A 25,690-nucleotide genomic window follows, 5' to 3' on the forward strand; every position below is an offset into this window, starting at 1 on the left:
CCCAGTGAGAGCAGGGTCAAGAGTATGCATAGGCTGCCAACTGATGGACTGCCCAGGGAAGTAGTCTCAGGCTACACAGCTTTTTACAGGATTCATAAAATTTATTAACATTTCTAAAAAAAGAACAGTGTGAAAAACTATGGAAATGTATGATATTCTTTTATATTAGGTCTGACCTTGAGTAATCTGATAGTGAGCTGAAATGATGTGTGAGAAAGGAAACGTTCTCTTCTCCATTCATGGCTTTTGGATGATACATATTAAGAGCACATATATAGTATAAGTAATGTGTAGAGGCTGCAGAGGGAATTGGCATGTGCTCACTTGCCTCATTGATGCAAGTGCCACCACATCATCCCTTTATTTCTTATAGATTAGTAAAGTGATTTCTAGTCTTGACATCTTACTACACCAAGACAGCCATCTGGTTTTGTTTCTGCTAACAGAACTGCAGTTTAATGGGAGGTGATTTCTAGTGACTTCTACAGCCTCTACCCTCTCCTCTTACTCCACTAAAATTATATCTGTGGTCTAATACTGGGTCAGTTTTAGTACCCTAATATTTTATTGAGCATTTTTGTTAAGGCTAAAATGACAGTTTCTGTCTCTACATTTTTAAAATCATGTCTTCAAAAGTTCAAAACTGTTACCAGAAAGCAGTAAATTAATAATCTTCATATAATAGAAAATATTGATCTAATAATAAAATTGATCCAATTTTAGATCAAAATTAGTAATCAGTGATTGACTTCTTTTCATGATGATGTATTACAAGTGCCTTTGGACTGTCCTGAATACAGCAGGTAGATAATCAGGAAGCCAACCAAGGGATCTGTGCTGGACATAAAGACAAAAGAGTACACAACAGTTAGAAGGGAGTGGAGCCATAGAAATGAATAACCAAAACCCAAGTGGAAAGTGAAGAGCTGTCAGAAGGAAAAATTCAAAACCACCTGACTAGGAGATGAGGAAGTAGGAAAGTTAGAGTTCAGTAGAGGAGGAGGATGGCTATAAGCAGAGGGGCTATCTACTTCAAAGAGAGTGTGTTGATTTTTAAAGTGAGGAAGAAATATAGCATGTAGCTCAGGATAGTTCGGCTTAATAGAAGCACAGGATTCTGAAAAGTAACCCAGAGTGGGAGTAGAAATGTCTCTTGGAAGACAGCGCAGATGGAGGTAAAGCTGATTAAATGGTGTTGGACTGAAGGTATTGGGGGCTGAGGTCGAAGGGAGTCTTATTTAATGAGTTGTCTTTGATTCTGCATCAAGCCCAGCTGCTCAAAATCATGTAGCACTCGAGTTTAGAGGAACACATATACAGGAAGATGTCTGCCGTAGCCTCTCTGGTGATGACAAAGAGCCACCTTCAGAAGTTTTAGGTTCTTTCCGATATTAGTAGCACTAGTCATGCACTTTCGAATAATATTTCCTCAGATAACTCATCTAACATAATTCAAATCCCCATTACAGTGGGTCAAAAGTAAGAAAAACAATGAAAAGGATATTAATTTTTTTCTGTTAAAAATCATATATTTTTGGTTGGTTTCAGACACTTATCGTGGCTTGGATCCGAGCAAACCTCTGTGTGTACATTTCTCGGGAGCTTTGGGATGACTTTCTAGGTGTGCTGTCGTCCCTCACAGAGTGGGAGGAGCTCATCACCGAGTGGTCCAACATCATGGACTCTTTGACAGCGGTGCTTGCAAGAACTGTGTATGGAGTTGAGATGACAAACCTACCTCTAGATAAATTAAGTGAACAGAAGGAGAAGAAGCAGCGTGGCAAAGGTATTTATGCTTTTCTAGGGCAGCTGCAGTGGTGCTTATTTATACACCTAAGCCATTAATGCATTGTATTTCATAATGAGCTGAACTAGCTGCATAGTGTCTTTGTTTTTTTGAGACAGGCTTTCTCTGTGTAACTTTGTAGCCTGTCCTAGTAGTTGCTCTGTAAACCAGACTAACCTCGAACTCACAGAGCTCTGCCTGCCTCTGCCTGCCAAGTGCTAGGATTAAAGGTGTGCACCACCACCATCCTGCTGCATCATGTCTTTTTAAATGCTGATCATTAGATTATGATTCCTATTATTTTGTTCCATTAATGAAACTGGTGACTATCTAAAGAGACTGTGGAAGAAGAAAAATGAGAGAGAAGTACTGATAACAAGCGTGACAATGACCAGTGCTTTACACATGGACTTCATCATTATGATAGCTCCTTTAGATAGTTCTTTGTTACAGACAGAAAACCCCAAATACAAAGGCTTTCTAGTGATTGACATCAAAGCTAGTCAATCCGACCCAAGGTACTACTCAGATTCGTGCTGCTGCCGCCCTAGAAAACGTGGAGGAATTCGAAGTGCTTGAGATGGGACCCATTTTGGCTTTATTGTGCTTCTAGGTAGAGCTGGTTTCAGAAGTAAAAGTAATAATTTTTGAGTTATAAAACAGTGGAAGTTTCTGTTGGAGATTGCAGTTGGTATCCCCTTGTCTTCTTTACAGTTCCTAAGGAGTGTAGTACTTGAGTTAACTTGTCTATTCCAGCTTATACTGTGAAGACTAGAGCTGACTCATTCAGACGCATATGGTACATATTAAATGGAAAAGGAAATAGGATAAAGTGGGAAGGAGCTGCGGGTATGGTTAAATGCCAGAATGTATTCTGTGGAGCCTTATGGGCTTGCTAGGGAATCAGGGAGAGATGACTTTGGATATCACCTTGATGTCCTCAGGGTTATATCGAACAGAATCATAGAACACAGAGGTAAAAACAATGGGTTTCCTTGAGTTACAAGTAACTTCCTTTGGTTCCGGGACCTGGAAGGCATCTTTTCTTCAAAGCTTTGTCAAATTACACATGGTTACAGCAGATTATGTTTTAGTAGTAATAACCTTATTGTAGACTGTATCAGTTGGTTTTTGCTATGTGACAAATCACTCCAAGGCTTGGTAGCTTAACATAGTCACTGTTAGTCTGATTTTATGAGCTGATAGAATGTTTTCATTTGGTTCACTCTGTGCTGTGGCCACTTAGGCTGCTCTGCTTCTAGGAACTGACTGACTGTCAGCCAGGACAGTGAGTGTGACTCTGCTATGTGCTTTGTCATCCAGCAGATTGGGACATACTTGTTAATACAATGTTACAGAAGTCGATTTTTCAGGTCTCACTTTAGTTTTACTACCAAAGTATGATTAAGTCCAGAATAAGTGAGAACAAAGGGTGTAGATACAGGGAAATATGAATCAGTTCAAGCGATGTGTTAACCATATGCATGGAGAGGGGCTAGCTTACGATGTGTTCGTTGCAGTCTGAGAATGGTTTGCCAAAGCCCCAGTTAGTAAAAGCAGCTAGAAGCCAAAGCAAAATAGCTTTATGTTCATAGCATTCCACTAGAATGGCTTAATCCTAGTTTAGATTTAGACTATGTAGTACAGTAATTTTCTAACATTGCTTTAGCAACAGGTTATTTTTTCTTTAGTTTAAACTAAACAGGAATCTTAAAAAAAAATACACACTAGCCTAGAGGTCCTTACTCTCTTCTGGATCTCTCTTACATAACTGTTCTTACAATTGGAAAGATTGGTTAATATGTACTTTTGCATGTGGAAGTAAATACTATGAAGATACAATTTTCATGAAGCTGCTGGAAATTAAAAATACTTTGGTAGCAAGTATTTTGAGGTTACTGATGTATCTTCCTGAACTTCAGCACAAGGAAGCGGGTCTTAATTTTCAGCAGGGGAATCTGCTGGTACAGTGTTGTACGTAGGCCGTTTCTTGACTGCTGGTAATATGTAATTGTATGATTGCCATTAAATTCAGCTTTTTGATTGTTTTTCTCATCTTACCCTTTATCAGGTTGTGTTTTAGATTCCCAAAAAGGGGCTGCTGTGGGTAGATCCTTTTCTCTCAGCTGGCGTAGCCATCCAGATATGACAGAGCCAATGAGATTCAGAAGTGCGACCACATCTGGAGCACCAGGAGTTGAGAAGGCCAGAAATATTGTTCGTCAAAAAGCAACGGGTAAATATTTGTTTAAATATCATTAAGAAAACTAATTGCTATTTAAGTAAATTTATAGGAATAAATATTTTAAAGTTCTACTCAGAATTTAAATATTAGTTAGATCTTTTATTAGATGAAGTCTGTCATTATCTTTTAAACTTTCTGTTCTGGTTACTTCTGAAGTCTCAGGTTTTATTATTTATTTCTAAAGACTCTACTGTGAAAGGGAGCATGATAAATGCACCTTTAGCTTCAATGATGTCATTGCTAGGCAGTGTGCCTTGTAGAGTTTGTGATAACTGGGTCCAGCAAAGGAAAGGAGGGTGACACTTGGTTTTAGGAATGAATGGAGACATTCTCGCTTTTTACTTCTTTAAAAACATTGAACTTCTTATGCATATAGATGCTGCTTTTACAGTTTATTTGAACTAGTACTGTTACTTGGTTGAGAATTATCAGCAGCTTTGTTACATTTTACTATGGCAAGAGGCAAATCTTTAAAAGGGAAGCTGATATTCAGAACAGAGACAGTAAGGTTCTCGCTTCCCTTTGTGCTCTGAGGTAGGACTGAAACAACCTTATCTCAGTTTCTTACAGTTTCTGTCATCAGCAACACCATGCAATTAGAGTTGGTAGTCACCAGCTTCAGAAAAGCTTTAGAAAGTTCTCAGGCCATAAAACAAATATTTGTTAAGTTTAACATATTTTGTTCATTGTTTGTTAAAAGCCTGATTTAGCTGGTTTAGCATCCTGTTGACAGCTTCATCTAAGCATATTGGTCCCTACCTGTAACTTCCTCATTCTTTATGCCTTAGCATTTATTGGTAATAATCTTTTTAATTATCTCCACCACCTATTCTATTTTTTTCTTCATTCTGTCACCTAAAAAGAAACTCAGTTTCAAAAAACATTCAGCACTGAGGATGCCTACTGAATTCCTGTCTCAGTTCAACTTCTACAGCCTTCCATGCCAGCATGGGATCCTTTGGTGAAAGAGATCAGAAGCATGTGGCAAAGGCAGTGTCCTTCCCAGGCCGTGCTTGTGCTGCCTTTGCACCCTTGAATTCCAAGTATCAGCATTAATCCCCAAACACTGCATTTTATTCATATGTGTTGGTCAGCAGCAGATACATGCATGTTCCATATGACACTACAAATCTTAATTCCCACCAGGTGTTTTAAACCAACTGTATAGTAGAAGCATCAGCATAGTTTAGAAAACACTCAGGAAAGGCAGGCTATGTTTTAAAATGTTCTCAGGTGTTTGAAGGACCGTGTGACATTGAACAAACCTTTTTCAAAAATTTTGTAAAGATATTTATGGAATATGTACTTTAAAACTCTAAGGTTGACTTTTATAGACGTTACTAAATTTTAAAAGCCTAGAACTGTTTGGTATTTGAAAGACAGTGAAAACTGTCAATTATACAAGTCTATTATATTTGTACTTTATATATACACATGTATGCATGCATATTTATATGCATTTGCTATTGCATTTTATATCTTTTAAAATGCTAAGTGTTGTGAATCAGTTGTTACCTATTAATGGTCATTGAAGATTTTTGTATACCTTGTGGTTTAATAAGACTGTTTAATATTATCCATGGGTAATTTTACTTAGTTTTCTTTTCCTACTTTTTAACAAAGCCCAGAGTGTTTTCCCTATATTTTGAGTGTATAGAGGAGTTTCTCTGAGTGCAGAAGTTCACTGAAATAGTTCTCTGTTCTTAGGAAGAGTTAGTAACAGCAGTAATTGTGGGATAGCCACTCAAAAGTCGCTTTGTTTCTTGCATCTCATTAAGAGCAGGTTAAGATATTCACATAACGATTCACCCCACAGATTTCGGTTAGATAGAGCAGCTATCACTGATGGGACACCAGAGAATCAGAGTCTAACTGAAGCAGCCTGGCATGGAAAGATAACTCTGGCCCTGGGTGTCAGTGATGGTGAAAATCCAGATTCTAAACAGACAGTGATCAAAGTGAGTCTTAATTGCCACATAAAACAGCCAGTATTTTACATTTTTAAAATGCATGGTGATCCGTTTTGGAAAAATGTGCAGTCATTTGATTTATAAAGGGAAAGCTCTTTAAACAGTGCTCAAATAAAATATTGTCCATATCCTGAGATAAACAAATTTTTTATACTTTAACATTTTTACATGGTTGTTGCCCTTTACATATTATCTTACACACACATGAGTTATTTAATAATCTCATTGCTGGAAGTGATGATAGCAAGGAATAGGGGACAAAGTAAAAAGTTTGTTTTAGCTTTTGCAAGTGTGCCATTATTGTGTATAGTTCTGTTTTGCATATACTTAGCAGAGGTACATAGAATAATAACATAACAAATAATCCTTTGTATTTTGGTTTTAAGGAAAGCTTAGATTTTATTTGAAGCATGCTCTCTTTCTGTTTGTTTTTCATTAAATGTTTATTTAACAAACAATGTATAAGAAAATCAAAAGTTGGGAAACTTTGGCTTTACTAAATGTGAAATACAATATAAAAAGATAGTTTTCTTAGATATTTAATAAAATATCTGATTCATATATTCACGAACTTCTGGGACATTTAGTTCACTAAGTGGTTAGCTTTTAAATACAGTCAGCTCTCAGTAATTCAATTTCTGAATTATTTATTGCTTAATAGAAATTTTTTTGTCTTGGATCAGATTTTCTATTTCTCACTGTGGTCTTTGTATGTGTATCCTTTAGGAACAGATAATAATGTGCTAATAATGTATTAATGGGGTGTGCTTCAGCAAGCAACCCAGACATCATTCAGATACATTCTAATATACAGCAGCAAAAGGAAGGGCAATGCATGAAGCCTTCCCAATTGAAATAAGTTTTTTTGTGTGGAGTGACCATTCTAAGGCATCATCAGTGCTTGGCTGAAAGTTGGCTGTATTTAGAGACTGTGATTAAGTACTCTGATTTTACTGACTTCTCTTAATGCTTAAAATGGCTTCCTTTAAATGTTTAAAGTAATTGCAGCACCATAAGAACTTAGAAATGGTGAAAGGTCTCGCTGTGCTCTGATGTAATGTTACTTTATCTCTCCTGGAAGCTAAGCGAAGCCAGTCTATCAGCAACTGTGTCCACCTCTCTGAGGCTTTGCCTGCCACTAAAAGCGTCCCGCTCCTCCTCCATACCGTGAGCGCTCTCTTCCCTGGTCTCTCTTACTCCTCTTGCTCTCACAGACTGTCAGGTACTGTAATGCTGTCTTGTGTGTCTATCCATGTCCTCAGGCTTCTCTGTCCTGCCCTAACTCCCCTCGAGTCACATTCAGGAGAGTGCCCTTTTCACTTGTGTTAATTTTTAAAGGATATTGATGGTTGTTTTTGTATGGTTCATGCTTAGTAGCAACTAGGTAGTCAAAAATTCTGTAATCTCCTGGTATCAGATTCATGCTGATAATTGAGGTTATAGTTAAAACACAACAAGAAAAAAGCTAAACTGCTAATCCCTAAAACGTTTTTGTTCTTAGACTTCACCCAGTTGAAACTGGATTTAGTTCTTGAGGGTTTTTTTTTTCTGATGATATTATAGTACCTAGCACAGTAAGATGAATGTAGTTAATAATAAACCATTGTGTATCTTGACATAGTCAGGGTAGGGTGTTTTGAATGAACTTGTCAAATAAGTGGTGAGAGTGATAAATACACTAGTTATCCTGGTCTGATGTCACATTGCCCACACCGTCCATGCATCAAGATGCCACACTGTGTACTAACTACTGTATGTAATTTAATTATCCTGTGCCAGTTGTAAAGGGAGGATATTGTAGTAGCAAAAGCAAGTTTTCTCATGTTTTTCTTAGTCAGTCCTCAAAAGAAGTTTACTTTCTGCCTTTATATCTACAAAGAGATATTTTTAGTCATTTTAAGATGAGCTAGATCTTAATTAAGAGGGAAATTTTTTCATATTCTTTCTACATTTTGAGTTCTGACACGTAGGTGAGGAATTTTTAAATATGGAGAACAGCCTAACTACAGATTCTGCAGCACAAACACTATAGCACTATTGTAGTTCCACAGAGCAGGATTAAAGCATAGTGAAATACCAGGAGGGAAGCGCTAGTTTTAACTGATCCTGTTGCCTGGAAAACTCTCTGTAGTGAACACTGAGTGTGAAAACAGCGAGAGCGGCATTGAAAGGGCCGCCAGCTACGCTGCTGCTTGAGCAGTAAGTTGAGGATCAGACTTTCCAGAATGTGCTGCTTCTGTTAGGTAATTAATAAGGTCTTTGAAAGAATTTGCTATATATTTGGCTGGTTGACACCAAAAAAATCTTTTAATGTGAAAAGTTTTATTTCAATCTAGTTTTATTTCCTCACTTTTTCACTTAGGTTTTTCTCACTAGTTTTTCTGGAATAAGTTTTCAGAAAAATTCCTTCCTATTTATAGCTTCATTTTTAAAAGTTTTGTTCTTATTCAGGGTTGCTTTTTGACTTACTCAAATATTTGGTTCTTGTGTGTGTGTTCATGGCTCCAGCAGAAATTGAGGGATTTGCTGCAACAACTGTCAGCCAGAGATGATTTGGCAACATCTGGAGACATTTTGGGTTGTCACAGTAAGATGGTGCTATTGGTGTAGAGGGTGCTAAATACTCTGCTGAGACAGCCCCACTCTACTCAATACCAGCCGTGCAAATACAGCAAAGCCTATAGTGCTGTAAAGTGGAGCAGGCTGGACCAGGTCTGCGTTTTCTTGTCTTTACCATCTTCACTCCTGGTTTTGTAGCAGGGCGACTCTGAGACAAACTGCTGCCGCACTTTCATCTGACAGCTACAGTAAGGAGTGTCTTCTCAGTCTGACCCTAGTTGTTTTTTATTAGCTACAGTGATACCACTGTCCTTTGTGAGGCCAAGGCAAGTGTTTACTTGCCCTAGGAGTAGATGTTCTTCCTGATTGGCAGTTTGCAGCATTGAGTGGGTTCTGGCCTACCGCTGAGTGGATGAGTATCACTTGCTAAACTGTGGCTAAATATCAAACAGATCTTTAAATTTTCCTTTCTGGCCACAAGTTGAGCATTTTTTTCTGCTCTTTTTGTTTTACTGTTTCAGTCGTTGCTAATTTTGTTTTTATTGATGGCAGTGGTCCTTGTTTTGATTTCTAATCTGTGTGAGCTGTCAGTCCACCAAAATTATAATAATAGAAACAATAGTAGCAGATTTGGAGGTTCAGAAAGCAGTGGTATTTGAATTTAGGGAGAGTCAAAACACCCACTTCCATTAATCTGAGTAGTTGCATTGAGAAAAAACATGCCCCTGAGAAGTAGGCGTGCCAGCTGGGGAGTCCTCTTTCTCGTTCATGAGAACAGTCCCTCTCTGCTGTCTTACACTGTTAACTGCTTTCTGTGTTGGGACATTGATCAGTCTGTAGTACTTTCATGCTACACTAGGGTAGATTTTTCTTTTTCTTTGGGGAGTATTGGAATGGTTATGACTAGCAGATTGACTCTCTTCCCTTATGTTACCCTACGGGACATAAGGGCAAGCCTTGCTTAGATGCTTCTGTGCCTTGTTCATACGCTCCATGGATATGGTTCTTGTTAGAACCTGGACTTAACTTAATTACTTACTCTCAGAAGCTTACCTTGTGGACATCTAAGGTGTTAAATGGAAAGCGTCTCCTGAGCTTTTAGAAGGCAAGTTGGCTTCATGATTGGTGTTTTTCAAACTAGGACCTTACGTTCTAATTTTGCTTGTGCAGCCTTGTACAGGAGTTAAATGGAACAGTATTTTGTTTTTTGGAGACAGAGCCTTGCTACATTTAATAAGATGAAATAAGGAAGTCTGCAATTAAAGAGTGAGTAAAAAGGAGACAGACATCTGGAGAAAATAGAAGCTAACTCTTCGTGGGGAAGAGAAGCGGTCCTTATGATCATTTTGCTGATGTTTTCAATGGAGCTTTAGAAAGCAGTGGGTTAGTGATGGTGTTGAGTAACTGTGTCCTCAAGAGACAGGAAAGTTAGTGCTTTAAAATCGGGTGTTATTGGACTTCACAGAAGATAAATGAACTTAGACTCTGAGGCAGGATTTAGCACTTCAAAGTGATTGAAACAGAAATTGTGTGACATGCAAAACAGGATGCATCGAATCTGAGATTTATTGTACAATTGTTATGTAACTCAGATGTTCTTTTTCTGTTTGACAGGCAAATCCGAGTCTTTATATTTTATGCCAGTGTTAAAATTATTTTCATTAGTTACAAAAGAGCAGCTCAACAGGACACAGTAGAATGGGAGCAGCCTTAGCCCAACGTTTTCTTCCACTACAACATGTCAGCAGAGGGAGCTCAAGAACTGTTAGGAAGGAAAAGGTGTTAAAGTGTCATTCTCTTATCCATTTGCATAGAGCTCTTATTGAATACAGATACTTTGTGGCACACACCAAAGTCCATGAAATGTGCACCTTCAAATCAGTGAATTGGATTTATATTATAACATAAGAATAATTGTAAATTCTTTTTTACACATTTTCTCAACTGACAGTCAACTTCAAGTGTAGACCCTAACAGAACACTAAGGTATGTAGCTGTCTTCTTTCTCCCACTATAGTCTCCCATTCTTCCATCCCTGCCATTTCTGGATCTTTCTACAGCCTTGGACTATCTCCATCTGAGAAGTCCCTCTTAACAGTTTTGCAAAAACAAAGCCTTAAAAGATGTATTAGGCCCGCCTGTTGGGAAGGCAGACAGCTGGTGGTAGCAGGCTCCTGTCCTCCGTCTGCTGTGTTGAGGACCAGTGGGGACACTCTAATTTGGAAGCCATGGTGCTGTGGCTGTGTTGCATCCCGCCAGATGGCGATGTTCTTTATCTTTAGAAAGATGCTGCCAATGTTGGCTCAGCTCTTATTTACTTCTGCTCAGAACCCAGAAACTGGCATCCATCAGTGTTTGGCACCAGTCTTCAGAGGAAAAAAAAAAACCTACTCCTCCCTCTGTCCACAAAAATGGGCCTTGGCCAATTATTTCTCAAATAGTTAGGAAGCTCTTGGGCTCCCTCTACTGATACAGGAGTGACAAATACAGTATCTCCATTTAGCCATCTTGCAAAATTAGAATAAGAAGGTAACTAGAAGGGCTGGTTCCATAGTGTTAAGAGGCCTGGTGCTAAAGGGACTAGAAGACTTGCAAAAAGAGCCTAGTCTTTGCTCTGGGATATATAGGTAGACTTAAAATGTGCACATGTGCCTTGCGTGTCCTCTGGAAAAAATGGACAGTTCTTTGCTGCTCAAGAGAAGCACTAGGCAGAGATGGCCTGGGAAAGATGAAACTGTCTCTTCATGCTCGCTTAGCCTATCTTCTCTCAGGTTCCCATTAAGTATCCATCTTTAAACTGTGTTTTAAGATGATAGAACTTTGATTCATAGTTATGACTCACACCAAGCTCATAGATTTGAGCCTTGTAATTATACTAGTCTAGTAGAAAACGGAATTTTCATTTAGGTAGGAAAAAGCAGAGCAACAACCCTTTGTGGAAATCCCATACATTAAACTCAGAATCAACCTGTGTATGCACATCTCCTTAGCTGAAGTGAGCCTTTACTGTGGGTTATGTCCAGATGAATGAGCTGCTTTGGCAGTGAATCTCCATTCCAGGTGAGAAACCAGTGACATAGCCAATTTAGATAATATAGATTGAGTTTTGAGAACTCTCTTCTTAAAAGTAGTAAAACTTTTACTGCTTAATTTTTTAATTTTGAAAAATATGGTGATATGGGTATAGGGGTATGAAATTTTATGACAGGATCAGTGAGTTTGGATTCTAGTGTGGAACTGAACTGTGGCTTTGCATGCTGAATCTATAGTAAGATATATAGTGGTATGTACTTGGTGCAGCAATGGAATGAGGGATAGGGGACCAGGCTAAGATTAGCAGAGGGGAGTGAAGAGCAGGAGAGAGAGAGCTGCAGGAGCCAAGAGGATCAGTATTGCTGAGACTAGAGAGAGTGGGAGCTCTTACATGGTGATTGGGGAGCAACTTGTGAGGTAAGGTTGAGACAGGCCAGGTGGACTGATGGCAGACACAATTACACCTTCACTTTAGAGGGGCCCCTTTTACAGCCACATAGAGAACAGCAGAAAGGAGACAGAGGCTAGTTAGCAGGCTTTTCTGATGATCTAGGCAGATGATGATGCAATCCCAAGACTACAGATCTAGAGTGAGTGGGTAGGGTGCTGTGACTGGTCCTAAAATGAACTCTGCTCTTTAGAAATAAGCTAGAAGGGAAGCCATTCTCCAGGGAAATAGAAGATGTAAATATTAGAAAATTATCTGGTGTTGAGTGTTCATCTTTGGTTTTCCATTTTATACCACATGGATCATTTTTGTGCTTAGTGACTAGTTCAGATCTGCACATGGTAATATGAGGTTTAAGTAACATTTTATTTTGCACAGTTGTGCATTAATTATTAGAAGGAATAGTACAGTTGGGATTCCTGTTTCCTTTCATCTTTATTTAATGTTGGGGGGGTTCCAACTGTGCTTTCTCAAGTATTATTTATCTGTCTATGCATTTCCGACATGGCTGAGTTACCCTTCCTGCTAGGAAATTTCAAATGACTCAGAGTTATTGACCTTTGTGTGTGTGTGTGTGTGTGTGTGTGTGTGTGTGTGTGTGTGTGTGATTTTCTTCCCTCACCCTTTTCCTTCACCTGGAAAACAGAAGGCTAATTGTAGCTTAAGAAAAACGTATCATGGAGCGGAACTTTAATGTTAATAAATATGGATGTTTGATGATGTGCATGCAGATTATCTTACTGTAGTCTGGCTTCTAAAAACAATATGAAACTTAATGTTTAAATCAGCTAAATGTGAAATGCTTTTTAAAAAATCTCCAACTACAGTCCTGTGTTTTGTCTTAATGCTTACAGAAGTGGAGGAATTCCAGCAGGCAGAGAGTACACCCACAGCCGACTCTGATTATCTTGTGGTGGGACAGCAGCAGGTCCCCCGGAGCAGCAGCACCTCTGACATCACTGAGCCTTTGTGCTCAGATTCTTCTCAAGGTATGTGGGAATCTTCAGTTGTTTGTCTGATCCATTGATTGATTTTGAGATCTCTCTCTCTCTCTCTCTCTCTCTCTCTGTCCCTCCCTCCCTCCCTCCCTCCCTCCCTCCCTCCCTCCCTCCCTCCCTCCCTCCCTTCCTCCCTCCCTCCCTCCCTCCCTAGAAGGCCTGGAACTCAGTTTGTTGATGAGGCCAGCCTCAAACTTGCAAGTTTTCTCCTACCTCTGCCTCCCAAGTATCAGGAGTAATTACCCTGGTGCTGGCTGAGTCCTCAGTTACTAGTGAAAAGCTATAGACGTGGGCTTGGGATAGGGTAAGCTGCAGGTAATGTTGCTTATTACATTTATTTAAATGTCTCCTTCAAGGAAGAAGGGGTCTTGCATGTTATGTATGTGTTGTTAGTGTGGGTGTGTACATATGTGCATATGTCTGGAGGCCAGAGGTTAACCTGAACTATCTTTCCTTGATGGCTTTCAACTTACTTATTTCTTTATTTTGAAGCAGACCTTTTCACTAGTGTGAAAGCTTACCTGTGAGCTCTGAGGAGCCTCTTAGCTCCCTCTGCTCGGCCCCAGGTTGCAGCCCCATGCTGCCTCACCCAGCTTCTCACATGGCCTGGGAATCTAAGCTCAGGACCTTATGCTTGCACAGCAGGCACTTTGCCATTGAGACATCTCCCCAGTCTAGGCATTCACTTTTTCATTTGACTGTAAGAATGTGACTTCTAGAAGTGAAACTCTTTTCCTATTTCACATATTTATCTGATACACACTCCTCAAGTTTGACATGACTGGAAACTAGAGAGGAGTCAGAAGTGGCTGGAGTAGGAGGAACAGAGAGTTCCCAAAGTGAAGAAACTTCGCAGTAGGAAGCACGAGAGGCAGTGAGGGTCAGGCATTGGGAAGAGCTGAAGGGTTGAAGTGGGCACGAAGGCTGACCAACTGTGTGAAAGTTTATTAGCAGCTTGCAGGCTTCACTGAGGTCAGAAAAAACCCAGAGCATGCATTGGGTCGGTCTGGCTTTCCACAGCATCAGGGTGTGGAAGGTGAGGATGGATTCAGTTGTTACTGAAGCTGTAGACAGAGAGTAGTGTATCATATAGCGAAAAAACACTCTTCAGTGTGTACAGCATCAGTAAATGTGCTGCCTTTAGTTCCATAGGTCAGTCACTGTAGTTCCATGAATCAGTCAGAAAACTTCCTGCCTTGTTTGTCAACAGGTTATCCTGTGTCTTTTAATATCAGGGTCAGCAAATGAGGAGGGAAACTTTTCCTTAGAAAACCCCTTGAAATAAGAAATTATAGCAAAATATAAAATTGAGAAAATATATTATCTGAAAATTTTCTACTCCTTAAAGGCTTTTGTGTGGTTTATTAGGGCTGGATACTTTGTGGTAGAATACTTGTCTAGCATATAGGAGGCCATGAGTTTAATTCTTAGGACTACTAGGAGAAACAAAGAAAAAAAATATCCTTTAAATATTTGGGAGAATACACCAGTTGCTTGAGGTTTTCGTGTATAAAGGTTTTTAAATCCTTTCAGATTTTAACAAACTTCACTTGAGAGAAGAAAAGCTCCAGGGGTCCAGTACACAGTACAGTGTGCTTCCTTGCTGAAGAACTCAGAAAGCATTGCTTGTTTTCTAACAGGGTCTCCATTAGCCCCGGCTGGCCTGGAACTTGCAGTACACTCCCTGGTCTCTGGGAGCTAGCTTACTGGCATGTACCACTATGCCTGGCCAAGAGGAGACAAGTACTCTGCCCATGTGGGGTGTGTGTTGTGGTACATATGCTACTTATGATGTTTTATGTATGTAGATTTTAAAACAGCATGTTATATAAGATAAACATGCATTATTTGCCAAGTAAAAATTTAAATTAAAGGACTATAATACTACTTTGATTTTCTGAATTTGATTTTGATGTTTCTCTAGAAACTGGTTCTATTTGTTAATTTCTTTCAAATTTATTGGCTGCAGATTGTTCTCCAGATGCTTTTATGATCTTTTCTTAAATCTTTGCTGACTCTGTGGCAGTATCCCCTTTTAAATTGTTGAACCTGTTTCTGCTTTCTTGTGCTTGTCTTTCTATTCAGGCATCCCAGAGCTGTCCTGTTGTTCCCTTCCTGTTGCTTCACAGGCCAACCCAGGCAGATGTTTTGTCAGATGCTGTCCCCAAGCCCACCTCCCCAGAGTGATGTGTCATATGCCCCTGTCCAGCATAGCAGACTAAGTGGCCCTGTGAACCACAGTGAACATTGTTCCATTTGCTCCAGCTGAAGCTGTCTATGGGCTATAGACCAGGTCTCTGTAGATTGGGCCTGTAGATGCTGAAGACCCATAATTCATGTGTGTAATCTATGACATCTAGATGCATGGTTTATCTATCTGTTTCTGCCTCTGCAGCCTGCCTGCCTGCTGTCTGTCTGTCTGTCTGTCTCCTATTTTACCTTCTGAAACATTAATTTTATCACTTTTACCCCATCTCTAGGTCCAAAGGTAGAAAATTCACAGAATTTGAGCTCTTCAGAACCCAGATCTCTTCAAGAGAGTAAAGAACATGTGAAACGAGAACATGAAGGAATAACAGTAAGATTTCCTAGAGAAAATCTCTCTCTTGTTATAACCAAGCATAAATTATACCACAATAATGAATTTATTGCTGATAGTTTTAATATTTTTCTATTTAGATTGATTAAAGGTCCAAATAATCTTGAAGTCACTTAAGGTTGTACTTGCTTTCTGTGTAAAGTACAGTCATTCTACAAAAATGGGGGAAGTTAGCATAAAATAGAATTTACTGGCTGGTCTCATGTCGTATAGTTCACTTGGAGCAGGTGTATTTGCCTGTAAATTCTTCATTTAAGATTCCCTACCTGACACAGTATTCCTAAAGATTTTTATTTTTTAAAAATATATATATATAAAACATTAAGGAGAAATGGCCCATAACTCATTCTTTCAGATAAACCTCTGTTTATGTTTTAAAACCTAGTATTTATTTATAGAAAGCATAGATATAGAAAAAATCGAGTTCCTTCCCTGCTCCCACCTCTTTGGAAGATAGCAGAGTTGAGTTCCTGTGCTTTTGTGTTTCAGAAAGACATGCGTCAGCTTTTCTGTATAGATCTTGCTTTTCATAATGAAGCAGATTCAGGTGAACCCATTCCTGCCCAAGCGCCAGAACAGTTCTGGTTCTGTTGCGTTGGCCACTAGTTTTGTTTTGCTTTTTAGTCCTTTGCTTTTGCCTTCCTTCACAGTGGCATGGTGTTGGCTGTGTTTTACATACATTCACATGTATGTGGCTCCAAATAATTTATTACTTAGTTTCTGAAGTTTCTGAAATCTCTGTGGATACTATTGTCTTGTTCACTCATTTGTGTGTTTGCAGAATATCCACGTGGTACTATGTAGTACTTAAGTCATCTGAGTGTTCTCGGCTGTGTGATATTCCACTTTGATTATATCACTTTTTTTCCATTCTTCTGTTGATAGGCATTTAGATTCTTTGCAGTATTTTAGTTTTCTGAATGATATAGCCGTGGACTTTTTCAGACTTTTCTCAATATCTCTCCATGTTCAAATGTTGCTCTGTGTGACTGTCTAGCCGTAGACAAATAAATTATACAAAGATTGTTCTTCTCTACAAGATAATGCTCCTTTCCCAAATGCTTGTAGCCCTTTTGTCTCTACCAGCAATTTAATCAGTCTCACCAGCACTTTCTATTGTCAGACTTTTGAAATTTTTGCAGGTCAACTACATGGAAATGGGATACCTTATTTGAATTTCTTAGATTATCAATAAGGTTTAAAGTTTTCATGTTGATTATTTATATTTCATCTGTGAAATGCCAGTTGATGGCTTTTTGCCATTTACTTTTTTTTCTTTTACTTGTATTAGTTCTTTGTATAGTCTGAATAGTGACTGACTACTGATTTTATTTTGATTATGTTTGTAACAGACATCTTCCCTGTGTGTGGCTGTTTTTCACTCTGGTGTCTTTGGTAAATACAAATCCTTCTTTTTTTATATTCTTTATTATGGTAGAATTTTATGGATTAAAGCATTCCAGCTACAAAAGGATAAAGTATTCCCTTATTTTTATTCTATAAAATGCTTCACTTTTGCTCGACACTTTCAAGTCTTTTATTCACCTGGAAGTGGCTCTTGATTATGAAGGAGGGATGATCCAACCCCTCTGTCAACTGCTTGTTAGAGGTCTCATTTCTCTATTTATCTATTATTTATTTTTGTTTGTTTTTTTTTTTTTTTTTGAGAAAGAGTTTCTCTGTGTAACAGCCCTAGCTGTCCTGGAAATAACTTTGTAGACCAGGCTGACCTTGAATTCACAGATATCCACCTGCCTCTGCCTCCCAACTGCTGGGATTAAAGGCGTGTGCCACCACCGTCTAGCCTGAAGTCTTATTTATTGAATCTGTTTTTCCTTTATTTATCTGAAAGACCACATCTCTGTCATATATGCTGTTTCCTGAACATATCAGCCTTGATTTTGCTCCTCAGGTGTTTTGTCTCTGAACAGAACCACAATATCATAACGACCACAGTTCTGCTTTCTTCTCTTCCTCTCTTGTCTCTTCTAATGGAAGTTAGTTTTTCTTACTAGGACTCTTTGTCTTTCCTTGGTACTGTTGAGATGCCTTCTCTTCATCCTGTTTAGTTGTTTCTTGCTGGTCTTTATCCTTGTCTTTAAGTTTGACTGCTAGGTATAGATTTAATTTGGCATATGCATTTGTCCATTCTGGTATCTGCTGTGTCTGTGTATCTGCGGTTACTTTTCTTCTGTTCTTTTGGAGAAATATTGTAATAATTCCTTCAAATAGTCACACTTTGATTCAATCTTCTCTTGTTCTAGAATTGTAGGTAGAAATAATACCAGACTTGCTTATCCTGCCCTCCATGTCTCCTAAGTTTCTTTCATATTATCCATTCTCCTTGGCCCTATGGACATATTCTGGGTTGTTTCACCAATAAATCATCTTCTGTCTTTCACTAGTTCAGTCAATCTGACATTAGGAGATAGCCTTGGAGGTACTTCCTGTGAGTTTCAGAATGCAAGCAGAGTTTCCTGTGCATCTGTTTCTATACTTGGGAGGAGATTTGGGCTCTCAAGGCTCTGTTTAGGTGGTGTTTTGTTATGATTTTTACCTCACAAGTGTACTTTTGCTTTTAAGTTCAAATGTATTCTTTTAAATATATCTTGTTATTTGGCCATTTTTATTATTTTCATTTTTTACACCTTTAAAATGCTTACAAATCCTAATTCCACATTCTCTATCTGATTTGCTGCAATCCTCTGGAGTCTAATTCTGTCTGGAGTTTTTTGCTGCTCTTAAAGTGGTTTGTTCCCGAGTTGTTTGCTGATTCTTGTGAGTTACCCTTGTGGCTGATGGCATCTGTGGGAAACCAGAGTGTCTAACTCATGAGGACTCTTCTGGGCAGCATTTGTATTTTCAACTTCAAGGGATCAGGCAGTGCCACTGTGATCCTGCTTCTCAGTCCTTTGTCACTAGCAATGATAGCACTCACTTTACAATACGCCATTGGATTTCCCTGAGCTCTGTTCACTCTGTTCTCACAAGAGGACAGCATAGGGATCCTGAAGGTCTGCTTCCTGTGAGCCCCAGTGCAAATGAAGTGTGATGAGTTTCTTCACTTGGAAGGTATCTTGTCTCCCCAACATTGGAAGCAAAAACATTCTACTTGGTAGTTAAGGAAAGATGAGCCTATTTTTATTTGGGTCATTTGATATAAATCACTGTTTATTGAGGCTTGTAGTAATTTTTATATACCGTGAGTTTTGTAAATATTTTATTCATGATTTGCTTCTTCATAGACAAGTAACTATAATTATACATTTTCTCCCTTTCTATTTAATTGCTTTAAATGACTCCTGAATCTCAGGACTTTGGGATTGTATGTTTTTGTTGTATATCCTGAAGCTTGAATTTGTATCTCATTCCTGACTTTCTTCTCTGTCCTTTCATTCTGGCTCCCCGCCCCCACCCCCCGCCACTTAATGAATATTGTCTTTTACTATTCAGCCTAAAGACATAAAAAATTCTCAACATTCATCCTTTTTACTTTTCTCTCTGCCTTCATTTGTCACTGACATTCTCATGGTTCCGTGACAGCCTTCTTTGGCTCATACGCTTGTGGAAAGCTCCAGTCCTCCACTGCAGCATTCTTCTCTTTCCTCCCTTCCCTCCTCATTTGCTGCTCTGGCAGTTCCATTAGCAGTCCTCTCTTCCAGCACCCACCTCAGCACAAGGCTGGGAGCGTCCTTCTGGTTATGGGTTAAGTACACTTAGCTACTGTCCATAATGTACAGTTGCTCATGCCGTCAGTGTTAGGTCCAGAGTTCTAAACCTCATGTTACAGGCTCTCTGGCCACTGCTTCTTTAACAAAGTCTGCGTTTCTCCTCTCTTTCCTTCTCCTCCTGGCTGTTCTGCATGGCCTGCTATAATCAGCTCCCTTTCCTGCACATAGAACTTGCTGGTTACCAGTCCGTACTTCCTGCTTTGAGTTCCCTCCTGCCTTCCCTCTACCACTTCATGTCTGTTGCCTTCTTGAACCACTCTCCTGTAACTGTCAGCTGATTAAGGTAACACTTTATTTTACATACTTTTCACAGATTTTATTTGCCTATTTTACTTATAAACGTGATTATTTTATTTTGTATAGTTTGTGTATGTTTTGTTCCTCCAAGAAAAGTGTAAGTTGCTAGAAGATGCAGGTTGCCTCCTATTCTTTCTTAATCCTTTGTGTTTAACATAAGGCCCACTGTTTACCAGTGCTCAGAAAATTCTGTAGTATATTAACTAGGAAGGTTCTGAGCAGCCCTTTGGAAGTCTGGGTAGAGTATGTGCTTTTCCTGCCTACACATTCACAGGGAGCTCAGGCCTCCTGCAGAATTTTGGGACTGTGTGTGCACTTGACTAGAGAAGCAAATAGAACTTCAAAATAAACCACTTCCACAGGATTTGGCATTCCTTCTTGGTATATCCATTCAGCTGTGTCAGTAGAAAATATGAATTGGTGTTTCAGATCTTGAGAAACCCATAACTTAATTATTCTAGCTTGTGAATGCATTCTTCAAAAGGAAAACATTGTTCAGTGTTTCGTTACTATTATTGCTTCTTTTATTTAAAAATAGGCTAGGAACTTAAGAGTCGGGTAAAAGTTTCACCTTTCCAGTAATAAAAGCAGCATTTCTTTTTGTCTGAAGATCTTGGTTCGAAGGAGCAGCAGTCCTGCTGAGCTGGATCTGAAGGATGATTTACAGCAGACACAAGGAAGATGCAGGGAGAGACTAAAGAGTAAGTTCCAGGAAACGGGGCCTGCTCATGCCTAGTGCAGAGCGGGCCTGCTGTGGTCTCTTCTTTTCTAATGAAGTGGTTGTCTCGTCAGTAAGGAAGGGGTGGTTGTGGAGAATATTTTTGATCCAGGAACTTAAAAGTCACACAGTTAATTTGGTCAGTAGAACAGTTTCAGCCTATTATCTATACCCGAGAGGCGTGTCTCTCCATCCCTGGGCCTTTCCCCAGATAAGAACAAGAGAGACTTAGAGGAGCAGACAGACCCATAAATAAAAGCTACCTTTCCCACAGCGTCTCCACAGGGAAGAAATACAAAGCTTCAGAGATACATTGAAGTCATTGGGCAAGTATGTAACAATAAAAATCTGCCTGGAATCCCGAGATGTTATCATATGTATGAAGTCTGGACCCCGTGCTCTGTTCTTCTGTACTTAGAGGCCAGGTTTCCTCCTTGTCAGTGTGGCAAAGTGGGAACCCCTGCACACCCACCTGGTGTGCTTCACACCTGGCAGGCCCTTGATGGTGGTGTGCTACACACCCAGCTGGCCCTCGGTGGTGTGCCTCACACCCAGCTGGCCCTCGATGGTGGGCTTCACACCCGGCTGGCCCTCGGTGGTGTGCTGCAGCTCTTCTCACACACTGCCTTCCTCTCTGTTGCCTGTAGCTCTGGGGAGGATGTGCTGTGAGACCCAGCAGATGGATCATCTGCTTATTAAGACAATTCTCAGTTCTTTGCAAATAGATGGAGAACAGCAGTAGAGACAGTGCAGCTAAGGGGCTGTCAGCCTTGTTAGGGAGTAGAACTGTCAGGCAAGCAGCTCTGCTGTCAAGCAGCAGAACAGTCTAGATTGTCTTGTGCATAATTAAATAGATAACTACTTAAGTCTTTAAATCTCTGCATGATTACCTTGTGACAAATTAGCACTTCTAATGTTTAAAGGATAAAGTTTCCAGTGCTGCAGATATGCAGTAGAAGGACACCTCGTTCCAGAATCTGCCAGCATGATTCAGCCTGGGCTTAAGTCTAAGCATTGGGTTTGCAATAGCAGAGTAAATTTGCGATGCTGTGAAGTCAGTTATCCACCATATTCCTCCTGTTTCTCTATCTCCTCATGTTGTGGGTGGATCCTGATAGGACCTGGGACTTGGTGTAACTTTGAAACACAAGGAATAGTTGAACAAAGACATTGATAAGATTGCTACGTTATGAAGCCTTTTAATGCCCAGTCCTTGGAAGATATATTATTATTAATAAGTGTCCAATGGGGACATTACTGAACCCCAACCAAGTTCTTCAGGTTCTGCCCAAACCTCTGAGCAGAGCCTGTCAGCTGTGCAAGCGTTGTTACTTACATGGAGATAATTTTGAACCTTATCTTCATCTAGCTGCAGTCTCAAACTTTGGTTGCTCTGTGTGCCAGGTGAAAGTACTGGTAGCGACACAGCTTTGGGCTCCAACAATGAGACAGAGCTACCCATGAGCCCATGGCAGACTTGTGACGAGGACCCAGAACTCCACACTCCCACAGATGTTGTGCCAGACTCTGATGCCCGCCACTGGTTACAACTGAGTCCTACTGATGCTTCAAACTTAACAGGTAATTGTGTGTGAGAAGGATTACTGCTGCAAATAGGAGGTGCCAGAGTTCCCTGCCTCGGACTCCTGAACCCCTTAGCACAGTGCAATGGGGATGCCACTTTCAACCACACTGGAGTTGCAGCTCTGGTCATATTGCTTGTGAATTCTTAAAGTCTTGAATGGAATGAATTTTGAAATCAGACAAATGTGAGAGAAAGCCTGCCTTGCTTATGACTAATGTCTTCTATGCTAAGAAGTGATGGTACCCATCCCAAGGTCTTTGGAGACAGAAAATAATACTATTTTAGCTTATATGTGCCATACTTGTAGAACAAGAGGATTGGCTGTCTTATTATTGAATTTTTAATTATTATAAAATATTTGATACACATAATGTAAAATTTTGATATATATATGTGTGTGATAACGGGTCATAATTATAAAATGAACAACAGTGGCCTGCTACGACTCAGTCTAGAAGAGCATCCACATCAGTGAGATCCCAGTTCTACTCAAACCCATCATCTTCTTCCAGCATCCTGTAATGTTATCCCCACTAAAATAATAATAGCTATTATTATTCATGGAACTGTAATGTCAGTGTTTATATGAGTATGATCTTGATTTGCTTTTCCTGAATAAAGAAGTTATTAACTGAAACACAAAAGCAAAATCTGAGTATAACTGTGCAAACCTTTAACTTCAGCATTGCAGGCAGAGACAGGCGGACCCTGGGAACTCACTAGCCAGCCAGTCTAGCAGAAAAGGCAAGCTTTTCACTCAACAAGAGGCTCAGTTTTAAATACTAAAGTAGAGATTGATATAGGAAGACACCCAACTTCTGGCTTCTTCACGCATGCACAAGGCACCTATATTCCCACACATATACACGCACCACCCACACCGCATATACCTAAATAATTAAGTGATCTAATAATTCTCACTGGTTATGGTGGCATCACTGTAATCCCAGCATTTAGGATTTGAGTCAGGAAGTATAAGAAATAAAAGCCCATTTTAAATGCTAAAAATCACTCAAAAGTAAAAATAAAGGCTAAAGTTTTATTTTGAATGATTTTTAATCAAGTAAACTTTAATTTTCATTGTGTTATAAAACCTAAGTTAGCTATAGTGTCTGTTATTTTTGGAAATCCTTTGTATTACAACCTTAAGATGCCATACAATGAGCATAAATGGTATTGGTAAAATTCTGCCAATACTGTGAACTTATATAGGATTTAAGAATTCTAATTTTATATGGCAAACAAACTAAATCTCTCTGTTTCTGTTTTGTAAGACCCAGAGAAATCATGCCACCTGACTAGAAAATACTAGTAAGTGCATGAGGTGGAACTGGCCTCCAATGCTGTGCCGTCCCTAACCTCCCCACTGAATTATAGCTAAGATAACTGTTGTAAAGCCCTTTGAATTACTGGAGAATTGTTAATGCATTTATGAAGTAAACAGCTTGTGTAGGTCTAGTATAGATGAAACGTCACCATGATGGTACTATGGATCTAGTGATGAATCTCACTTGAATGTTCTTAAAGATGAACCAGATGTAATTATTTTTATTGAAAGGAAAGAAAATTGGATGAGTGCCTCTTTTGTCTGTCCTTGGGAAAGATTAGTCTTGATCCCATTTCAGAGTTTGCATCTGACTGCTTAGGGTAGTGAGCTGTGTAACTCTGTATGATGCACCATGCTGCGATTAACTCCTCCAAATACTTTGTTCTTTGAAATACTAACATGGAGAATCAGTACACACAGTTCAAGAGTTCATCCTGTCAGCTGTGGAAAGGACAAACTGTAATATGAGGAGGCTTAAGGATTATCACGGTTCTGAACTTAACTTTCTGTTCTTAAGGGAACAATTTCTGCATAAATGGGAAAAAAGGAAACTCTTGTTAGCCGGGTTTTTAGAATACAGAAAGTCATCTGATGGGGCTTGGGCGTATGGCTCAGTGGTAGCACTTGCCTAGCATGTGTGAGGCCTTGGAACTGATCACCAGCACTGCAGGAAACCAACAGAAAGTGTTGTTTCTCACCTGCGCACCATCAGTTGCTTAGAATGAAATCAGGGCCCAGCTAATAGGTTACTTTCATATTTGCTTGCTGTTTAAATCATTTCATGTTACAGAAAACAATGGCTCATTTTATTATTATTTGTTGTTCTAAAATATACTTGGGCTATGCTTAATCAGTTATATTAATGCATGTAAATAAAATGATGGTAATTAGGAGAAAGGTTTATTTCACTTGTCTCTGGACATAAGAGCCATAGAGGGAATCTTCCAGGTACAATCAAGAGGCAGAGAAAGAAAATATGGAGAACAATCTCTGCTGTCTTTTCCATGGGGAAAGCAAGGCAAGGCAGGGTGAGCGAACTGCTGTCAGTGACCTCTGTGAACTCTAGAGCATGAGGCTGTCTAGTTGCCCGGGACCTGGTCCTGGAGTAGGAAAGGCAAGGGTAGATGGACTTGAGCAAGCTTACATTGATTCATTCATGTATGAAAAAAGCCATACTTTCTCTGGTGAGGAGTTTAGTATTTTTACAGTTAAGAAACAGTTCCTCTCTAATGTGCAAGGTCCCAGCTGCCATAGCATTAAGAGTACCAGAAAGTAAGAAGATTGCAATAATACACACATGAAGTCTGCTTAGAGAATAACTCATAAGTGGGATGTATCTGTGGCTCTGCTTCTACAGCATTGTTGCTGAGCTAATCCCTTCTTTAGCAGAGGATCCTGTGATCTAGAAATACCTATTTAGATGCTGTGAGAAATAAAAAGATGAATGGGGCTGGGGAGATGGCTCATTGGATAAAAGCACTTGTCGTGCAAGCATGACGACCATAGTTGGATACCCACATGAAAACCAACCAGGTATAACCAGTAGTTACTTGTAATCCCAGAATTTAAGAGATAGGGATGAGGGATCCCCAGGATAAGCTGGCTGTCTAGATTAGCCAGAATTGGTGAGCTCTGGGTTCAGTGGGAGATTTTTTTTTCCTCAATAAGTAAAGTGGAAAATGATTGACAAAGACCATTAATGTCTACTTCAGGGGCCACCCTCTATGTATTCACACTCACACAGGTGCTTCAATACATGTAACCAAGTATACCTACGTGTACACACCAAATATATACATGTGACAGAAAAATATGAATGAGTCATAGCTACTGATTTTTAACAATTTGCAAACAAGACAAAAAAAGCATCCTGATTATCACAAATAACGTGATAAATGCTATGTAGTTTATGTAATGAAAGTTAGAATCTTAGGGATGGACAAATAGACTAAAAACAATGGGTGTAAAGTTCAGAACTAATTCTTCACAGGCATGGAATCATGGTATGTGATGGAGGCTCTTTCATACCTAGCAGGGAAAAATGTGCTATTAAATGGGTCCCTGTGTGACAAATATTTATGTATGGTGGGGTTAAAGAAATAGAGTCCCTACCTCACACCATGTTTGAAGTCAGTTCCTAAAGTATAGAATTTTTAAGTATGAAAAGGAAACTTTAAAAACACTTGGAAGAAAATGTCTTCTAAAAAATAGAGGAAGAAAAAATTTTATGATCTTGAGGGAAATCTTTTGAGTTAGCAAAAAGCTAACTCAAAGTATCAATAGTTCAACCTAAGCAAAACTAAAACTTTTCAAATCAGAGAAGGTTTAAAAATTTTGTGACTAATTAGGACCCCAAAAGATAAAGCCCAACTTTAATGGTCATTCCTCTCTGTT

The 25,690-nt window shown here is 39.3% G+C and overlaps 1 protein-coding gene across 3 annotated transcripts in view; it reads left to right on the forward strand.

Annotated features, from left to right (window-relative positions):
- Positions 1-25,690, forward strand: part of Ralgapa2 (Ral GTPase activating protein catalytic subunit alpha 2) — a 271,244-nt gene that overhangs the window by 88,340 nt on the left and 157,214 nt on the right. For 2 of the 3 annotated variants that reach the window (XM_085696826.2, XM_085696824.2), the window contains exons 15-21: positions 1,549-1,786; positions 3,858-4,022; positions 7,083-7,223; positions 12,896-13,030; positions 15,520-15,617; positions 20,277-20,367; positions 21,789-21,965. In XM_085696826.2, the coding sequence (XP_085552952.1) occupies positions 1,549-1,786; positions 3,858-4,022; positions 7,083-7,223; positions 12,896-13,030; positions 15,520-15,617; positions 20,277-20,367; positions 21,789-21,965 (1,045 nt within the window). The remainder of the gene's footprint in view (positions 1-1,548; positions 1,787-3,857; positions 4,023-7,082; positions 7,224-12,895; positions 13,031-15,519; positions 15,618-20,276; positions 20,368-21,788; positions 21,966-25,690) is intronic. The other variant, XM_048455526.3, reaches the window with a different exon arrangement.

The sequence above is a fragment of the Myodes glareolus genome, chromosome 10 (genome assembly GCF_982192425.1).
Source record: "Myodes glareolus chromosome 10, mMyoGla1.1, whole genome shotgun sequence".
Classification (NCBI taxonomy): domain Eukaryota; kingdom Metazoa; phylum Chordata; class Mammalia; order Rodentia; family Cricetidae; genus Myodes; species Myodes glareolus.